Below are 21,663 nucleotides of genomic sequence, written 5' to 3'. Positions count from 1 at the left end.
ATAAGAGGTACAGTTAGTAAGTTTGCAGATGACACCAAAATTGGAGGTGTAGTGGACAGCGAAGAGGTTTACTCAGATTGCAACAGGATCTTGACCAGATGGGCCAATGGGCTGAGAAGTGGCAGATGGAGTTTCATTCAGATAAATGCGAGGTGCTGCATTTTGGGAAAGCAAATCTTAGCAGGACTTATACACTTAATGGTAAGGTCCTATGGAGTGTTGCTGAACAAAGAGACCTTGGAGTGCAGGTTCATTGCTCCTTGAAAGTGGAGTTGCAGGTAGATAGGATAGTGAAGAAGGCATTTGGTATGCTTTTCTTTATTGGTCAGAGTATTGAGTACAGGAGTTGGGAGGTCATGTGGCTGTACAGGACATTGGTTAGGCCACTGTTGGAATATTGCATGCAATTCTGGTCTCCTTCCTATCGGAAAGATGTTGTGAAACTTGAAAGGGTTCAGAAAAGATTTCCAAGGATGTTGCCAGGATTGGAGGATCTGAACTACAGGGAGAGTGTGAACAGGCTGGGGCTGTTTTCCCTGGAGCGCGGAGGCTGAGGTGTGACCTTATGGAGGTTTACAAAATTATGAGGGACATGGATAGGATAAATATGCAGAGTCTTTTCCCTAGGATCGGGGTGTCCAGAACTAGAGGGTACAGGTTTAGGTGGAGAGGGGAAAGATATAAAAGAGACCTATGGGGCAACTTTTTCACGCAGAGGGTGGTACGTGTATGGAATGAGCTGCCAGAGGATGTGGTGGAGGCTGGTACAATTGCAACATTTAAAAGGCATTTGGATGGGTATATGAATAGGAAGGGTTTGGAGGGATATGGGCCGGGTGCTGGCAGGTGGGACTAGATTGGGTTGGGATATCTGGTCGGCATGGATGGGTTGGACCAAAGGGTCTGTTTCCATGCTTACATCTCTATGACTCTGAGAGCTCCCTGAATAATCAAATAGAAAGAAATTAAGATAAAGAAGAAAAAAATATGCTTATGAATGATATTGAGTAGAAAACACCAGTGAGAACCAGATTGAATGGTTTCAGAAGGGTGTTTAAAAAGCAAAGCCGCGAAGACGTGTGAAAATAAACTGGAGCCAACATAAAACAGAGTCCTGTATGCAGATAACCACTAAAAATGTGGAAGTTGAGGAGTAAGGCTGGTTCAGTATTTAAAATGCATATACTTGGAGGCTAAGGGCGTAACTGAACAATACATTATATTTGTCTTTTCCAAAGGAGATGTTGTGGGCTATGTACAAGAGACAATAATTCAAATACAAGAAGGATTTAAGATGGAAAAAGGAGATAATATTAGTTATTTCTAATCCGGGCTGAATGAGATGCATCCCAGAATACCAGAGGATGTAGCAATTCCAGAGGCATCGGCCTCAATTTTCAGTCTTCCTTAAACTTAGGTGGTGCTAGAGCATTCAGAAAATAATGTGAAGTCAAGACAAACACTGGGCAGTGGTTCAAGTACGGTGGTGGGGAGACTTCTGAAAACAGTGATTTGGGAAAAAAGTTGTCACATGGATAAATGATTATTTAAGGAAGACTAGCCTGCATTTCTTGAGGAAAAGTCACATTTAACTTGCTCAAGGTTTTTGAAAAGGCAAGAGAGTTGATGTAATGAGAAATGGTGAGTGTATGAAGTTAACTGTCGGAGTGGTTTACAGGCAGCAGTATGGTACAGGCATGAGGAAATAATGGGAGCTTGTAAGAAAAGGTGTGATGATAATTGGATGAATCAAATTGGCACAGGTAACGTGGCGAATGAGTTCTCATCGACCATTTTTGTAACAGTTTCTTCGAGCAGCATGTTCCAGAAACCATAAGATATAGGAGCAGAATTGGGTCAGTTGGCCCATCAAGTCTGCTGTACCATTCGATCATGGCGGGTATTTTTCTCAACTCCATTTTCCTGCCTTCTCTCTTTAACTTTTGATTCCCTTACTAACCAAGAATCAATCTATCTCTGTCTTAAATATGCTTAATGACTTCCCTCCACAGCCTTTTGTGGCAATGAGTTCCACAAATTCACTACCCTGTAGCTCAAGAAATTCCTCCTCATTTCAGTTTGAAAGAGTTGTGCCTTCACTCAAAGGCTATACTCTTGGATCTTAGTCTGTCTTGTGAGTGGAAACAACTTCTCCACGTCCACTCTCTCCAGGCCACTCCGTATTCTGTACGTTTCTATGAGATTCCCCCCCCCCCCCACCATTCTTCTAAACTCAGTCCAGTCCCAGAGTCATCAACTGCACTTCGTATGACAAGTCTATCATAGAATTTGCAGTACAGAAGGAGGCCATTTGACGCATTGTGTCTGTGTCGACTCCTAGAAGTGTTACATAGCTAGTCCCATTCTCTTATCCTATCTCTATCACTTTTAAATATATATCCAGCTCTCTTTTGAAACCACCTATGGAAACTGTCTCCACCACTCCCCCAGGGAAAACATTCCAAATCCTAAGATTGTAAGAAGCTTCTCATCTCACTCCTGGCTGTTTTGCTGACAGTCTTGAAATTGTGACCCCTAGTTACTGACATATTAACTTGTGGAAACAGAATACCCTTCTTTACCCTGTCAAAATGGTTTGTAATTTTGAACGCCTCAATAAATCACATCTTAATCTTCTCTGCTCCAAGGAGAATAAGCCCAATTTATCTCATCTTTCCTTGTATTTAAAATCACTCATTCTAGTAAGTGTACTTTGCACTCTTTCCAGGGCTTTAACATCCTTCCTTAAGTAAGGTGCGCCAAACCAAGCACAATACTCCAAATGCAGTCGGACCAGTGAGTTGCAAGGGGTTAAATTACTTCCTTGCTTTTGTACTCAGTGCCTCTATTTATAAGCCATCTTGACAATTATTTCACCTTGAAGAAGGGCTTATGCCCGAAACGTCGATTCTCCTGTTCCCTGGATGCTGCCTGACCTGCTGCGCTTTTCCAGCAACACATTTTCAGCAACACATTTTCAGCTCTGATCTCCAGCATCTGCAGACCTCACTTTCTCCTCAATTATTTCACCTTGCCTGGACACCTTCCTAGAATTGTAAACATGAATCCTGAGGTCTCTCTGCACTTGTGCTCCCCTCAAAGTTATCAAATTTGTCCGATCAAATTTGTCAGACATGACTTTCCCTTAACAAAGCCATGTTGACTGTTAAGTATTAGCTTGTTTTTCTCTAAATATATATTTACCTTATCCTGCATTATGGTCTCCATCAGTTTTCTCTTTATTGACATTAAGCTGACAGTTCTGTAGTTTCATGGATTATCCACTGCCCCTTTCTTATACAACAGTGTCACATTCACAATCCTCTAGTCACCTGAGACTAGTGTTGTGTTCAGACAGCCCTGGAAAATTTCTGCCAGTGCCTTTGCAATTAGTTCCTTTCCCACTCAGTGATCTAGGATGTATCCCAAATGGGGTTGGTGAGTTCTGTACCTGGCGTGCCGCCAGCCTTTTTTTTAAAGCACGGGGCTGATTGTTGTAAACTTCCTCTAGACATTTCCAAGGCCAGCATGTCCTTCCTTAGATATTGGCCCCAAAACTGTTCAGTGTTCCGAATGCAGTCTTATACAGAGGAACCTCGTTTATCTGAAGTCGATGGGCAAGCAGGTTTTCATTCAGATAATTCATTTGACCTTAAACAAAGGAAGCCGCACTGCACATAATTGCGTTAAAAAGCATGTTTACAGAGTTTTTATTTCATTCAATTGCTAAAATGTGTACAAATACTGGATATTGCTTAAAAATTCATGATATTTTACAAATCAAATCACTTTTTGAGTACCTGAAGAGTAAATAAAATTCGTTGAGGTAGCAGTCGGTTATTATTTCTGAAGGAAATATCCAGCCGCTGTTGCATATCACTCAATTCAGGCAACTGGTAATTTGAGGGCCGGTGGCGTTGACACAAGGGAAAATCGTGATGCGATCCTTCTGCACTTATGTCCCAAAATCTGCTTTTCTGCAGTGGACGCAAGTGTTTTATCTGGCAGTGTACGCCACAACAATCCACTTCATCAGCATTGTACAATTGCTCAGGTTCATACTTTCCTTCACGAATTATGGATTGCAGTTTCTGTCTGTAGCCTTCCATGGTGCTGTCATCCACTGACTTCTGCTCTCCAAGAACGCTGAGCTACCTAATGCTGTGATAATGTTTGAAGCGCTGTAACCAGCCCAATGATACGCTGTGATCAGACACACCGGGTGGAGTCATTCATGGAAACTGGCAACTTTTTCTCGTATCATCGGGCCAGATGTAGCAATTCCCTTTTCACGCTGCTGTGAAAACCACAAAAATTCAGCTTGCAAAGATTTGCAGTGTCACTTTGGCTGATGAATTTCTCAATTGCGGGTCTTGCTTTCCTGATGTCGGACACTGACACTATTCCAGTGTTGTACTTCTGTACAATCTTTGATTCCTTTTCACCACGATCCAGATGCTATAAAATCTCGCTTTTCTGTTCAATTGTCACTGCAGTCTGCTTTCTCTTCACAGACATGGTAAGTATGTACTACAAACTCGATCAGTTAGACCAGATATGAACTCGGAAAAAAGTCATAGAGGGAATGAAGACACCACTGATTTTTGTCATGCATTTTAATCATTCAGCATGTCAGTCATTTTTGTTGTTAAAATTCTTTCAACACTGCAACAATTGACTAAGATTGTTGCACCAGTATCATTAACACCTCTTTGCTGCAATGCTTGCGTATTATCTTCAGTGCACGTATTCCTCAGTTCAACTAAAGACGCAATCGCTGCACTGTTGTCAGTTAAAACTATTTTAACACTGCTCCAATTTACTGACTGAGATTGTGGCGCCAGTGTCATTAACACCTCTTTGATGCAATATTTGCACATCATCTTCAAAGCAGGTAACCCTCATTTACCCTGTACTGTTAACAAAAGTTCCGATCGTTGTCGGTAACACCACTTTGTTGTCACGGTTTCGCGAGACCTTCAGGTCTTGTTCAGATAATTCGATTTTCGGATAATTGATGTTCGGATAGTCGAAATTCCTCTGTACAGCCTTACCAGTGAATGCCTATCTTCTATACCAGCCCCCTCAAAATAAATGCCAGCATTGCACTTGCCTTTTTAATTGCTAACTGAACCTACATATTAACCCGAAGAGAATCCTGAATGAGAACTCCCAATCCCTTTATGTTTCAGATTTCCGCAGCCTATTCACATTTAGAAAATGGTCCACACCTCTAGTCTTCCTACCTGTTACGATGTGGAGGTCGTACCCCTCTGTTAATTAAATTAAAACACCCAGAGAAGATTGCCTTGTTTTGTAATCTATTAAAAATGTATGAATGAAAGAAGATCCCTGATTTCCACAGTATAAATAAAAAGTAACCATTTATTTCTTTACTTCCAACCATGATCACTAACAAAACTATTAACAACCGGAACACACTTTCCCCTAACTGACCACACTTCTATTAATATGCTGTTCCAATAACACAATTAATAATAACAGTAAATTCGCACTTAATCTCTTAAAGTCCACACAGGTATTCTTCTCTTCTTCCTTCAGCCTTCCTTCCTCTTCCCAAATCTGCTATCTTCTCCCGGGTCGTTGTCTTTCTTTTTACTGTGTGTATTTATTTAAGCTGTAAAATACCTTGGTACCTTTTTAAATAGATGGTGCCTTCTTAGATAGTTCTTTAAGAGCTTTTCATGTTAGATGGGCAGTTTGCTCTCTCCCGATTTTCAAAAATCACGGTTTTACATATTCCTGGTGATGTATCAAATTCTTACAGAATGATTGGTTTCAGGCTGTAACCACCATTCGTTTTTACATTCAATTGGCTTTGAATGGCTGAGTATTTGGTTTAAATTAATTGGTCAAATTCAACTTATCAAAACAACAGCAAACCTCACATCCATTTACAAAACCAAATATTACATGTTTCCATTTTAGAACAGTTTGTCTTCCACAGCTGCTCTCAGGTTCCATTCTCTGCTGAACTGTAAGCTGAAAGAGCTCTTTCCTTCTTAAAAGGATCACACTTTGCTTTTCAATTCCCCATTATTCTGTCCAGCTTCGTAACACTACCAAAGTGCAAAACCTCACGCTTACCCACATTTTATTCCATCTTCCACTTCTTTTCCTACTCTTCTAGCCTGTCCAAGTCTTTCTGCTTCCTCACTTCCTCAAAACTACCTGTCCTTCCACTTGTCTTTGTGTCATCTGCAAGCTCAGCAACAATGCCCTCAGTTCCTTCATTTCGAGTATTAATGTATAACTTGAATAATTCTGGTCCCTGCACTGACCCCTTTGGAACCCCACCAGTCTCTGGCTGCCATCCCGAAAAAGACCCCTTTATCCCCACTCTCTGCCTTCTGCCAGTCAGTTAGCCCTCTATCCATGTCAGTACATTATGGGCTCTTAAGGCCCCGCGCAGTATGCTGCTAAATAAGTTGTCAAAATGCCTTCTGGAAATCTAATCAACCACAGACACTGGATCATCTTTGTCTAACTTTCTCATTACCTTGTCAAGGAATTTTGACAGATATGTCAAGCATGACTTTCCCTTGATGAAGGTGTGCTCAGCCCTGTTTTACCATGCGCTTCCAAGTACTTCACGATTTCATTCTTCACGATGGACTCCAGGACAACCAGAAAGGAGTATATTATTATAATTGGTTATGTGCAGTAAGATATGATTAATTTCTTACCTCTTAGTGAAGGCACTCCTTTGTAGCAGTGACCATATGTGGTTGACTTTTTAATTTGAGGAAGAGAAATATGGGTCAATCACTAGTATGCTAAACTTAATTCAGTTTATGAGGGCATGAAGATAGCTTAATAACGTGAACTAGTAAATGAGGTTAAGGATATACAGAGGAACCTCGATTATCCGAATATTGGATTGTCCGAAGGGGATCTCAAGGTACCAATAGAAACATTATGTCAAAGAGCTGTTTCAACCCTGATCGCATCTTTTGTTTACAGATACAATAATTAAAAATGAACCCGATCCACTGAAATGCTGCCGAGAAGTCTTGGACAGTCCAGGCACAATCTCCAAATGACTTACCTCCCACACTCCTTCTCTCTCCCCCGACGCTTTCCCTGGAGTTCTACACGGGTGAACTCTCAACCCTGCTTCCCCAGATAATCTCTCCAACACAGTCCTGTACTGAGCAGAGGTGGAACCTGTCAAAAAGTTGTGCGCGCACTATTTGGAGACTTACCCCACAAAGGCAGTAGCAGCAGTCTTCCTGTTGGATTTTTTTAGATTAGATCAGATTCCCTACAGTGTGCAAACAGGCCTTTCGGCCCAATGAATTCACATCAACTGTTCAAAGAGTAACCCACCCTGCTCTGACTAATGCACCTAACAAGTATGGACAATTTAGCATGGCCAATTCATCTGGCCTGCCATCTTTTGGAATGTGGGAGGAAACCAGAGTACCCGGAGGAAACCCACAGGGAGAATGTGCAATCTCCACACAGGCAGTCGCCCAAGGCTGGAATCGAACCTGGGACCTTGGTGCTGTGAGGCAGCAGTGCTAACCACTGAGCCGGGCTGCCCCGTGGGGGTAGCGGGAACGCAGATGGGGTTGGACGGTGATTGGAGATGGATGGGGATGCATTCCACAAACTTTTCTGAAGCTCCACCAACTCTCGGGCAGCTAATCCCGGTCATAATAAAGAAAGGAACAAAGAAAATTACAGCACCGGAACAGGCCCTTCTGCCCTCCAAGCCTGCACCAATCCTGAGTCTATAACTAAACCTTTCACCTATTTTCTAAGGACCTGTATCACTCTGCTCTCTGCCCATTCATGGATCCATCTAGATAGATCTTAAAATGATGGTATCATGCCCGCCTCTATTACCTCCACTGGCAACGCTTTCCAAGCACCCACCACCTTCTGCGTAAAGAACTTTCCATGCATATCTCCCTTAAACTTTTCTCCTCTCACGTTGAACTCACAACCCCTAGTAATTGAGGACCCACTCTGGAGAAAAAGCTTCTTGCTATCCACCCTGTCTACACCCCTCATGATTTTGTAGACCTCAATCAGGTCCCCCTGACTCTCCATCTTGCTAATGAAAGTATTAAGCTGTTGGAAAGTTAGTGGTCAAGGGTTTGTTGACATTGTTGGTGAGTGAGTATTATCTATGGTTATTGCAAGACTGGTATCTTCCTTTCTGTTTTAATAGGTGGAAAATTGAGGCATTTTTATATTCTTGCATAATCGTTCCTTGCTGTCATGTAACCAAAGTGTTCAGTGAACCTTTTGTCCAGACATTTATTTTTCTAGACCTCAGCTGGGATAGCATCCACTCCTGGAACTTGACAGGAGCTTATCACTTCTTTTTTAAACAGCACAAGGCTGTCATAAAAAAGGACAGTTGATGACTGTCTGTAGGTGACTTCATTAGTGGATGAAGGTCAAGTGAGGATGTGGTTTAAGTGCTTTGCGTATCTTTCTAAAATTGAGCTTTTTACGTAAGCAGTGTGAACTAATGGGCACGAAAGACCGTTGATGAAACGTGATTGGTGTGGACAAGTTGAACCAAAGGATCTGTTCTCTGCTGTATGACTCTGTGACTGAGTCCAGTATGACTCCTCTTTGGAACAGTTTTGTTTTTTTTAAAAAATCTTATACTAGGCTCAAAATGTTAACTCAGTTTCTTTCTGCACAGATGCTGTCAGATCTGAGTTGCTTAAGCATTTTCTTGTTTGTTTCCAATTTCCAGCATCTACAGTATTTTGGTTTTTTGTTGATATGAGCCCTTGTTTTGGTTTTCACAAACTATCAACATTGACTAATTCAACTATTTGCTTCAGGCGATGCCAAATATTATAAGCAAATATATCAATTCTGCTTCAAATGATTTAGATATTTTAATCAACCAGTTCAGACACACCATGACATCTGGGGCAGATGAGACTTGAATGTGTAGACCTCCTGGCTCAGACATATGGACATTACCACTGCACTAGTCTGTGTCTGTCTTGACCCACCACATCATCCTATGGTGAAACATTTTTTTAAAATCTTCATCAGATGTAAATGATGCTAGTCCAAAGCTGTCCATGAAGCTGGTGGTAGGTCAAAATTTTGAACAACTAGACTTTTTGCAGTTTAGAAGCACCCTAAGCATGGTTTGGGTGAATCCCAGTATTTTAACTTGGCAACAGTGAAGGAACAGTCATACGGTTCCAAGTCAGAATGGTGTGTCATTTAGAGGGGAACATACAGTGGATACATGATAACCACCACTTGTATTTGTTTTTCAGTGTGGCAAAGGTAGCGGGCTTGGATGGTAATATGGAAGGAATCTTGGCGAGTTGGGGCCATATCTTTAAAAGGTTGTCAATTACCACCATGTGTTGGAGCATGTGAATGGATGGGATGTTTATCAAATAGGCTGCCTTGTGCTGGTTAGTGTTAAACTTGAGTGTAAATGGAGTATTCTATCATGATTGTAACTTATGCCTTGGTACTACAAAACTCAAACATTGCTGAAAGGAAGGTTTTCTTTTTGCACATCAGGAGTAAGTAGGAGTCAAGAAGAAGACCTGAAAAAAGGGGCACTAATTTATGCAGCTTGTGATAAGGGTGCTGACTTGTTGGGCCTTGTTAGCATGGGGATGACAATAATTAGGGGAGAAAGTGAGGACTGCAGATGCTGGAGATCAGAGCTGAAAATGTGTTGCTGGAAAAGCACAGCAGGTCAGGCAGCATCCAAGGAGAATTGACGTTTCAGGCATGAGCCCTTCTTCAGGAATGACAATAATTAGTCAACCTTACTTCTCAGGATGGGCAGGAAGACTTTGGTCAGGTTGTCGTTGTGGAAGCATAACAAAGATTGGCAGTCACTACAATCCTTTTTTTCTGGCAAAAAGGTACAATATATGTACAAATTTAAAAGGCATCGGGATGGGTATATGAATAGGAAGGATTTGGAGGGATATGGGCCGGGTGCTGGCAGGTGAGACTATATTGGATTGGGATATCTGGTCGGCATGGACAAATTGGACTAAAGGGTCTGTTTCCATGTTGTACATCTCTATGACTATGACTATTGAAAATAGGGCATTGTTTATTAATGTATGCAGCATGTGCAAATGAACCCAACTAATATCTTAAATTGGCTTCCTATGCAGTACTTAGCATAATCCAGATTATTTAATAAATGACTTTTAGTAGCAGGGACACATATAATGATGAGCGTACTATCCTGAGGCTTGCAAATATCAGTGAATTGAGCACAATCAGCCTGCTGAAAATGTTCGTATTGCTGATGGTCTGCCTTTCCTTGGGGTCACAATCTACAAAGCTGCCATTACACCAGTACTGAAACGCACATATCACATTATTCATTTGAATGGTAAACAAAACAAATTTGACTTTATGGCAGTATTCTGTTAGTGGAGAAAACCACCTGAGTTTATTACAATATGAAAGCATACCACAAATGACTGAAGTATCGACCATTCAATCTATTGAATCCACACCACCATTCAATGACACCATGGCTAATCTGATGATCTTCAAATCCACTTTTCTGCCTTTTCTACATAATCTTTGATTTCTTTTACTGTTAAAAATCTATCACAGTCTTAATTATACTGAATGACCCTTCCTTGATGGCCTGTTATGGTAAAGCAATCCACAGACTGCCTACACTCTGCAAAACGAAATTCCTCCTCTTCACTCTTAAATGAGCACCCATTTGCTCTCAGATTATGCCATGTCGTCCTACTCTGTCCCATAAGAAGAAACATTCTCTCTGCATTTACTATGTCAAGCCCTCTTAAAATCTTGTGTGTTTCAATAAAGTTGCCTGTTATTCTTCTAAATTCCAATGAGTACAAACAGAGGAGAAAATGAAAACTGCAGATGCTGGAGATCAGAGTCGAGAGTGTGGTGCTAGAAAGACAGCAGGTCAGGCAGCATCCGAAAAGTAGGAGAATCGACATTTTGGTCATAAGCCCTTCATTAAGAGTACAAACCAAACCTACTCCGCCTCTCCTCAGAACAAAAATTCCTTCCAGGATTGACCCAGTAACCACCCCTGTATGCTGTCCAATGCCAGTGTATATTTCATAGTCATAGAGCTGCAAACAGACCCTTCTGTCCAACTTGTCCATGCTGACCAGATATCCTAATCTAACCCTATTTGCCAGCACTTGACCCATATCCCTCTAAACCCTTCCTATTCATATACCCATCCATATGTCTTTTAAATGTTGTAATTGTACCAGCCTCCACCACTTCCTCTGGCAGCTCATCCATACATGCACCACCCTCTTTGTGAAAACATTGCCCCTTAGGTCCCTTTTCAATCTTTCCCCTCTCACCTTAAACCTATGCCCTCAAGTTTTGGACTTCCCCAAACCTTATTAAAATACCTTATCTATTTACCCCACCTATGCCCCTTGTGATTTTATAAATCTTTGTGAGATTACCCCTCAGCCTCTGATACTCCAGGGAAAACAGCCTCAGATAAGGGCACCAAAACTGTTCAAAGTATTTCAGTTGTTCTTTGACTTGTATAGTTTTAGCAAGCCATTTTTTTTAAACACAATATCCTTTGAACTAAATGCAAAGATTCCATTTGCTTTCCCTATGACTTGTTGAACTTGGACTCTAGCTTTTTGTGATTCATGTGCAAGGGCCTCCAAGTCCCTTTGTTGCAGATTTTGCAGTCTTTGCCCATTTGAATAATATTCAGCTCTTCTATTCTTGCCAAAATGAATGATCTCACATTTTGCCACATAATGTTCCATCTACTAAACTTTTGCTCATTTATTTAACCTGTCTATATCTCTGTAGACTCAATGTCATCCTCACTACTTTCCTTACAATCTATTTTATGTCATCTGCAAACTTGCTATTATTAAGCTTTCCTCCCTCAAGACATTCATATAAATTGTAAATGATTGTGGCTGCAGCACTGATCCCTGTGGCACTCCACTATATACAGGTTATCATCCTGAAAATACCCCCTTTGTCCCAACTCTGTCTCCTATTAGTAAGCTTATCCTCTATCTATGCTATAATATGCTACCCTTGCTCTTATTAAATAGCGTTATCTGCAGTTCCCTATTGAATGCATTTGGAAATCCAAATATTAAATCTACTAGTTTCCCTTTGTGTACCAGCTTGTTAGCTTCTCAAAAAATGTAATAAATAAAGCAGTGAGAGATAGCTAGCATTACCTTTTTGTCAATTTTTTTGACACACATTTCTTTTCCAAGATAGTCTAAGTTGAACTTGGATACCTTTCAGGACCAGAAGTGGTGGGCAATGGCGTTTTTGAGAGTTTTCATGAGGGTAGCCATTGTTATGTAGAATAGTTTTGATGTGCACAAGCTTGCACACTGAGTAGATGACTATGGCCCTATTCCAGAGGTTGCCAATGAGATTGGTCTTGTAGTGTGTGGCATTGTTGGAAGCCAAACACAATATATTGAACATTGGCAACTTTATTTATGGGTGCTATAGTGTGTGGATGGTGATCGCAGGCAATTTCTTCACCCATGTTTGACCTGGTGCTGTGAGATTTCAATGGGTGTGGACTACAAATAGAGGACTCCTAGATCCACTTCCTCCTGATTATACACATCTCAGGTGCCAAATCTAGTGGCCTGTTGAAAACAGATGTTAAGTGGTGGGTTGATAGCACAATTAAGATTTTTGAAGCCAGTCAAGAATTGTAGCCACAAACTATAATTTCACTATTCTGTTTTGACCCTGATTTATCCTGTGATTTGATTGCTGAATACATTGTTGTACCACATAAATTCAGTATGTGTTGGGATGGGATAGGAGTAGATAACAGTTACGGGAGGAGTGAAGTATATAAAAGTAAAGAAATTTCAAAAGAACTGCAGTCTGCAAGGTCATTTTCCTTTTTACCCTCCACTTGGTAAATCTGGATAGGTCAGTAATTAAAAACTTACATTTATAAAGAAGCTATATTATACCTTGGTCTGCTGCTTGGTATGGCACCTTGATTTTGTTCTCATGGTAGTGTTTGTATCTGTCATCTTTTCAATGGCCCAGCCCTTACGTTTGTTTCTTTACCTCTAGTGACTATCCTGGAACAACTTTCTCTTCTGATCATTTCAACAACTGAGGAAAATGGTGAGTTTGTCAGAAGGGTTGTGATCCAAATCACAACTGTCCCTGCACCTTATGTTGCTGGGAAGTATGGGATCAGATCACAAGGTATTGCAACACACCGTTTTAGAAATTTTTGTCTTTGGTAGGGTAGCATGAGTACAGGTCAACTTGAACAACAAACTTCTAAAATAGTTTTAGCGTCCTAATGTTCTAATTTGATGATTTATATTTCTTTCTTGCTACCCTGTTTGGGGTCTCAATCAATCAAATGGCACTTGGTGCTGAATGTCTTGGTTTCTCTTGACTCTTTCTTGTTATGTAAGCTCACTATTTTCATAGTATGCAGTATATGTAATGGATTTAGGTTGTTTATGAAACAGATGTTACCTGTCTTTGATCAGTCCAAATTTCCTGTGTTCTCCATTTCAGACAGATTCTCTGGACATGAAGGCGCCTAATATGACAAACACACCAGGCTCTGGGGCACAGGAGATTATAGTATCCAACGGACACACTGAAAGTGAGCCCAACCCTTTTGCTGAATACATGTGGATGGAGCATGAAGAAGAATATAACAGACAGGTAAGAGTGCACTTTCAATTGAATAACAGTTTTATGTCAATCGGAGGAATGCCATGTCATGTGAGGTGGATCCCTTTTGAAAGCAGAAGCTATTCTAATAATATTTTCCTCTTTTACATTCTGTTGCCCCAGCTTAATGTTATGAAAAGGTTATGCAGAAGATGAAGGCACTTCAGTTTATTTCAAGACTGAATGGAATTGGGGAATAGAAAATAATTAGAAAGCAATAATTTTATGAAAACCACTCCTGAGTTTTAAAATGTTGCAGCTTGTCTGAGGAAAGGAAGAGTTTGAGAAAGTAAATTTGTGACAAAGGCTAAAAGTGAAGACCTAATACTGAGTTGCCACATGATGGTTAAGAATTTGAAAAAAAACCTTTCCATAATGACCAAGCTCAAACAATCTGGGAAATTACAAGTACAGAACTTACAAAAATCTTTGTGCTTAAAAAAGCATTCCTAGTTGTGTTTTTTTTCCCCCATGAACTACACAGATATTCTTTACTGTTGTTGATTCCTGTTAACAAAGACTCATAATCAACAATTTAGAGTATACTTATTTGAAAGGTGCTTAGCAACAAAGAAAAATGAAATAAAAATGCAGTAAAAGTCTTGGGTATAAAAGGGGTTTGAGGAAGCCTTTGTAAGTGAGGATGAAGATAGCAAGATTCATACCACCAAAATCTCAGGAATGAAAGACGACTATACGAAAGACTCTATAATATCTGGTTTAAATATTGTACGATCAACCAACCGAGGAAACTTATTGCGGTGATTTGTCAAATTGTACCGCATGATTATTTGGTGTATTGATAATACCCTTACCAATGGGCCAGAAGACCGGTTTCAAGTCACCCTGGTCCAAAGATATGCCGTAACATGTCTGAAGAAGTTGCTTAAAAATATCTGCAGCACAGAAAAGGCTATTTAGTCTATTTGTCTCTGCCAGCTGTTTGAAAGAAGTTTACAATTTATTTCATCAACTGTTGACAAAGGTTGTCAAGAGTCCAATTCTTCAAGGTCCAATACTTGGTGAGCAATAACTTGCTCACTGATTAGTTCTGAAAAGAGTCAGCTGACCCAAGACATTAACTTTGATTTCTCTCCACAGATTCTGCTAAACGTGCTGAGCTTTTCCAGCAGTTTGTAATTTTGTTTCTGACTTCCAGCATCTGTAGTTCTTTGGGTTTTCACTTGCTCACTGATGCTCAGTTTGGATTTAACCAAGGCTCCTGTCCTCATGACAACCTTGGTTCAAGCATAGTCATGAGCAGTTGCACTTCATTGTTGAGGTCTGAGTGATTGTCCTTAATGGGAGAAAATGAGGACTGCAGATGCTAAAGATTAGAGTCGAGAGTGTGGTACTGGAAAAGCACAGCAGGTCAGGCAGCATCCAAGGAGCAGGAAAATTGACATTTTGAGCAAGAGCCCTTCATCAAGAATGAATCTGATTTTCCTTAATGTCAAGGTCACATTTGACCGAGGAGTGCTGTCAAGGACGCCTACTTAAACTTGAATTAATATGAATTGGGAGAGAAAATCTTAGTGTTTCAGTTGAGATTAAGGAAGAGTTGAGCTTAATGACTTTATTATGCTCAGTCATCTCATTCCTACGGCATGGCTGCAGGGTTAGAACATAGAAAAATACAGCGCAGAACAGGCCCTTCGGCCCTCGATGTTGCACCGATGTTGAACTATTCTCAGCTTGTTCCCCCTACACTATCCCATCATCATCCATGTGCTTATCCAAGGATTGTTTAAATCTCCCTAATGTGGCTAAGTTGACTACATTGGCAGGTAGGGCAATCCACACCCTTACCACTCTCTGCGTAAAGAACCTGCCTCTGACATCTGTCTTAAATCTATCACCCCTCAATTTGTAGGTATGCCCCCTCGTACAAGCTGACGTCATCATCCTAGGAAAAAGACTTTCACTGTCTACCCTATCTAATCCTCTGATCATCTTGTATGTCTCTATCAAATCCCCTCTTGGCTGCCTTCTTTCCAATGAAAACAGACCCAAGTCTCTCAGCCTTTCCTCTCATAAGACCTTTTCTCCAGACCAGGCAACATTCTGGTAAATCTCCTCTGCATCTTTTCCAATGCTTCCACATCCTTCCCAAAATATGGCGACCAGAACTGTACACTTTATTCCAAGTGTGGCCGCACTAGTGTTTTGTATAGTTGCAGTATAATATTGCGGCTCCGGAACTTAATTCCTTTACGAATGAAACCTCACACACCATATGCCTTCTTAACAGCACTATCAACCCAGGTGGCAACTTTCAGGGATCTATGTACTCCAAGATCCCTCTGCACAACCACGCTGCCAAGAATCTTTCCATTGACCCAGTACTCTGCCTTCCTTTTATTCTTCCCAAAGTGCAACGCCTCTCATTTAACTGCATTGAGCTCCGTTTGCCACCACTTGGCCCAATTCTGCAGTTTATCCAAGTCCCCCTGCAGCCTGTACATTCTTCCAAACTGTCCACTACTCCACCGACTTTAGTGTCATCTGCAAATTTACTCATCCATCCACCTATGCCTGCGTCTAAGTCATTTATAAAAATGACAAACAGCAGTCGTCCCAAAACAGATCCTTGTGGCACACCACTAGTAACTGGACTCCAGGCTGAATATTTTCTATCAATCACCACTCGCCGCCTTTTTCAGAAAGCCAGTTTCTAATCTAAACTGCTAAATCACCCTCAATTCCATGTCTCTGCATTTTCTCCAACTGCCTACCATGTGGAACCTTATCAAAGGCTTTACTGAAGTCCATGTATACCATGTCAACTGCTCTACCCTCATCTACATGCTTGGTCACCTTCTCAAAAAACTCAATGAGGTTTGTGAGACATAATCTGCCCTTGACGAAACCATGTTGACTATCTGAAATCAAATTGTTGCTTGCTAGACGATTATAAATCTTATCTCTTATAATCCTTTCCAAAACCTTTCCTACAATGGAAGTAAGGCTCACTGGTCTATAATTACCTGGGTCATCTCTACTGCCCTTCTTGAACAAGGGCACAACATTTGCAATCCTCCAGTCTTCTGGTTCCTCCATGTAGTCTCCAAGCTCAGACATCTTTACCAGCTTTATTAGTGCCGTTAATTCAATCATAAGCTCAGAATTGGGACTGTTTACTTTCCTCAGATACTGAGGCAGTCCATGTCCGAAGACAGCAATGCTTGGGCAATGTCCAGGTTTGGCAGAGAAGTGGCAAGTTCATTCATACTACTAAAGAGCTCGGCAATGATACACTCCAACAATAAAGCATCTAATCATTGATCCTTTATGTTGAATTACAGAACACCATCCCCCCCACCCAAGATATTGAACTGTACTAGCCATATAAATGAATATAAACCCTCCCTCTGAGGACCCCTTCTCCCGCCTGCAACCTTCCTCCTCCACTTGGTCAACCCCTGCTGGCCTTGGACCCGCCCTAGACCTCTTTATTGCTGACTTCCATCGTGACATCAGCTGCCTCAATTTCTCCATCCCCTCACCTATTCCAGCCTCACCATCTCTGAACATGCAGCACTCCATTCTCTCCTCACCAACCTCCGGTTCACCATCAAACCCGCTGACAAAGGTGGGGCGGTGGTAGTTTGGAGGACGAACCTCGATGTCAGAGGCCAAATGCTAACTCTCCAACACTACTTCCTACCTCCCTGTTGCCCACGACCCATCAGGCCAAAATCACTTGCACTTTCCATGCTCTAATTGCCTCCGGTGATCTCCCCTCCACTGCCTCTGACACATAGTCCCTTGGCCTCACACTGCCCAGTTCTTCCTGCTCCCCAAGATCCACAAGCCCAACTACCCCTGCCGACCCATCACCTCAGCACGCTTCTGCCCCACTGAACCCAACTCGTCCTAACCGAACCCAACTCGTCCTAACCCAACTCCAGCCTCTCCCTCTTGGTTCAGGCACTTCCCAATCATGCCTTCCATCTCTTCAGTAACTGCCGGTTTCCTGGCCCTCAGTGCTTTATCTTCACTATGGATGTGCAGACCTTATACACGTCCATGCCCTCAGCTTCTTTCCCTCCAACAGACCTATCCAGTCCCCCTCCAGCAGTACCCTCCTTCACCTTGCCAAACTGGTCCTCACCCTTAATAATGTTTCCTTTAACTCCTCCAATTTCCTCCAAATCCAGGGGGTTGCCATGGGCAACCGGATGAGTTCCAGCTACATCTGCCTCTTGGTCGGCTATGTCGAACAGGGGACATAGATACTCTTCAGGCACTGTGCCCCAACTGTTCTATTGTTACATTGATGACTACACTGGCGTAGCCATCGTGCACCCAGGCTAAACTGGAATAGTTCATCAACTTTGCCCACAAATTCCGCCACGCCCTCAAATTCACTTGGTCCATCTTGGACACCTCCCTCCCCTTTCTTGACCTCTCCATTTCCATCTCCGGCGACATTCTCCAGATGGACGTTTACTGCAAACCCACAGACACTCTCAACTACCTGGACTACACAACCTCCCACCTTGTACCCTGCAAGAACTCCATCCCCTTTTCCCAATTCGTCTGCCTCCACCGCATCTGCTCGGACAAGGAGACATTCCACTCCAAAGCTTCTCAGAAGTCCACCTATTTTGAACAACATGCTTTTCTCCCCTCTGTCATCTAGACAGCCCTCCACCACACCAGCTACATTCCCCGTTCCATTGCTGTAAACCACACCCCCCAAACACAATAAAAACAGAGTCCCTCTTGTCCTCACCTACCACACCACCCCAGCCAGCGCATCATCCTTACGCACTTCCACTAACTCCAACTGGACCCCACCAACAAGAAAAACTTCCCCTCTCCACCCCTCTCTATCTTGTGCATGGACCATTTCCTTCGACAGTCCCTTTGTTTGCACCACTCTCCCCACCAACCCCCAGGTATCTTCCCCTGCAACCAGAAAAAATGTAAATCCTGCCGATACACCACCCCCTTCCACTCCACCCAGGGCCCCAAACAGTCCTTCCAGGTGAAACTATGGTTTACCTGCCTCTCTTCCAACCTAGTTTTCTGCATCAGGAGCTCCCGATGTGGTCTTCTCCCCATAGAGGAGACCAATCATAAACTTGGGGAACAGTTTGCTGAGTATCTTAGCCGGGCCCCATATGGACCTCCAGTCACCGCCAATTTTGATTCCTCTTCCCACTCCCTTTCCGACATGACCATCCTTGGCCTCCTTCATTGCCACAACGAACCAAACCACAAATTGGAGGAACAACATTATAGGAGGTATAGTTAGTAAGTTTGCAGATGGCCTCAAAATTGGAAGTGTAGTGGACAGTGAAGAAGGTTACCTCAGATTACGACGGGATCTTGATCAGATGGGCTGGTGGGTTGAGGAGTTGCAGATGGAGTTTAATTCAGATAAATGCGAGGTGCTGCATTTTGGGAAAGCAAATCTTAGCAGGACTTCTATACTTAATGGTAAGGTCCTTGGGAGTGTTGTTGAACAAAGAGACCTTGGAGTGCAGGTTCACAGCTTCTTGAAAGTAGAGGTGCAGGTAGATAGGATAGTGAAGCAGGTGTTTGATATGCTTTCCTTTATTGGTCAGAGCATTGAGTATAGGGGTTGGGAGGTCATGTTGCGGCTGTGCAGGACATTGGTTAGGTGACATTTGGAATATTGCATGCAATTCTGGTCTCCTTCGTCTCGGAAGGGTGTTGTGAAACTTGAAAGAGTTCAGAAAAGATTTACAAGGATGTTGCCAGGGTTGGAGGATTTGAGCTATTAAGAGAGTTTGAATAGGCTGGGGCTGTTTTTCCTGGAGCGTCAGAGGCTGAGAGGTGGCCTTATAGAGGTTTATAAGATCATGGAGGGCATGGATAGGATAAATAGACAAAGTCTTTTCCCTGGGGTGGTGATATCCACAACTAGAGTGCATAGATTTATGGTGAGATGGGAAAGATATCAAAAGGACCTAAGGAGCAACTTTTTCACGCAGAAGGTGGTGTATGTATGGAATGAACTCCCAGAGGCAGTGTTGGAGGCTGGTAAAATTGCAACATTTAAAAGGCATCTGGATCGGTATATGAATATGAAGAATTTGGACAGAAATGGGCTAGGTGCTGGCAAGTGGGATCAGATTGGGTTAGGATATCTGGTTGGCATGGACGAGTTGGACCGAAGGGTCTGCTTCCGTGCTGTACAGCTCTATGACTCTATAACACTTCATCCTCCACCTGGGCAGCCTACAGCCCAGAGGACTCAACATTGAGTTCTCCAATTTCAAATAACCTCTCTTCCCAGCCCCTTTTCCTCCCTTCCACTTCTCCCAGCCTACAATTTTCATTCCTTCCATTGACCAAGCAGGTTGTACCCTCGACATGTCTTCACCTATCGCCAGTTCACCACCCTGCCCCCACCACCCTCTTTATCTGCAGTTCCTGCCACACCCATTCCCAGTCCTGAAGGAGGGTTGCACCCAAAACATCGATTTCTCCAGTTCTTGCTGCCTGGCTTGCAGTATTCTTCCAGCCTCCTGCTTGTCTACCATATAAATACTGTGGCAACAAGATTAGGTTAGGATGACCAGATCCTACAGTTAGTAACTCACCACCTGACTTCCCAAAGCCTCCCTACCATCTACAAGGCATGAATCTGGAATTTGATAGAATATTCTTTACTTGCCTGGGCAAGTGCTGTTCCAGCAACAGTCAAGAACCTAACACCATCCAGGACAATGCAACCTGCTGATTGGCACCACGTCCTCAAATATTCACTTCCTCTACCATTTGTCACGGGGCAATGTGTATCATCTGTAAGCTATTGTGAGATTACTCACCAAACTCCTTTGATAGCATCTTCTGATCATGTGGCAACTACCAGTGCAGCAGATGCATGGGAAGTTCCTGCAAGTTCCCATCTAAGCCACTTGCCATCCTAACTTGGAAATATGTCTCTGTTCCTTCATTGTCACTAGGTCACACTTTTGGGAGTCCTTTTGTAACAAAACTCTTAAGTATCTCTATGGAACACCCCCCTCTCCCCCTGCACATGCATACACACACCCCAGTCAAAAAATGGTTGCTCACTTCTTTCTCAAGGGCAAATTTTGAATCTGCAGTAAATGCGAGCCAAGACATCCTGTGAACAAGTTGAACTGGACACTCAGTTCTGTTACAGCACCCTCTAGGGCAAAGCAAACTGCTGGAATGTTACCTCATCCACAAAAATTTACTTGCCTCAACCATGGGATGGTGTAATTACTCAGCAAGACTCCTTTGGCAATACCTTGCAAACCCAAGACCATAACCATCACTATCTAGAGGAAGAAGGGCAGCAAATACATAGGTACACTACCAGCTGTAAGTTGCCCTCCATGCTACTCACCATCCTGACTTGGAAATATATTACCATTCCTTCAGTGTCTGTGTCAACATCATGGAACTTCCTCCATAACAGTATTGTTGGTGTACCTTCATCACATGAACTTGAGCAGTTAAAGAAGGGAGCTCACTACCACCTTTTTGAGGACAATTAGAATGGGTAATTAGTGCTCAACCCAGCCAGTGACACCCACATCTCTTGAATGAATTTAAAATGGCAGATGTTCCTTTTTTTTCTTTAAAAAAATGTTATCTTACCTCAGAGTCTTTTCGACATGAAATATTGGCCGTATTGATGCTTTTTTGGTTGGTATCCTTGTCTCCAGACTAACAGGCCATTTTTTGTATAAATCCCTCTTTTGACTCACTCTGCTAGTAAATACAAGGACACTGTCTCTGATCTGACCCGTCTGAGTTCAGCTCATACTCTCTAAAACTACTTGAACGTTAGGAATGATATTAAATTGTTAGGTTTTTACATTAAAATGTGTATGCCTCCTTTAAACCTTCCTGCATGATGTATTCCATCTTCCCTACCTTTGAATTTTAATTTTAACTTTTTGCTGTTTATTCAGCTTTAAGTTTTCTCCAAAGCCATTCTAA

At 42.3% G+C, this 21,663-nt stretch overlaps 1 protein-coding gene across 3 annotated transcripts in view; it reads left to right on the top strand.

The window, feature by feature from the left end:
* LOC122550271 (polyadenylate-binding protein-interacting protein 2-like) overlaps positions 1–21,663 on the top strand; it is a 135,435-nt gene that overhangs the window by 93,096 nt on the left and 20,676 nt on the right. For 2 of the 3 annotated variants that reach the window (XM_043691041.2, XM_043691096.2), the window contains exons 2-3: positions 13,087–13,140; positions 13,549–13,701. In XM_043691041.2, coding sequence (XP_043546976.1) covers positions 13,138–13,140; positions 13,549–13,701 — 156 coding nt within the window. In that variant the 5' untranslated portion in view covers positions 13,087–13,137. The remainder of the gene's footprint in view (positions 1–13,086; positions 13,141–13,548; positions 13,702–21,663) is intronic. The other variant, XM_043691158.2, reaches the window with a different exon arrangement.

Source organism: Chiloscyllium plagiosum, unplaced genomic scaffold (genome assembly GCF_037043375.1).
Source record: "Chiloscyllium plagiosum isolate Xiang-an unplaced genomic scaffold, Cpla_swu_hap1 HiC_scaffold_1, whole genome shotgun sequence".
In the NCBI taxonomy this organism is placed as follows: domain Eukaryota; kingdom Metazoa; phylum Chordata; class Chondrichthyes; order Orectolobiformes; family Hemiscylliidae; genus Chiloscyllium; species Chiloscyllium plagiosum.
This window is presented reverse-complemented; position numbering and strand designations above follow the sequence as displayed.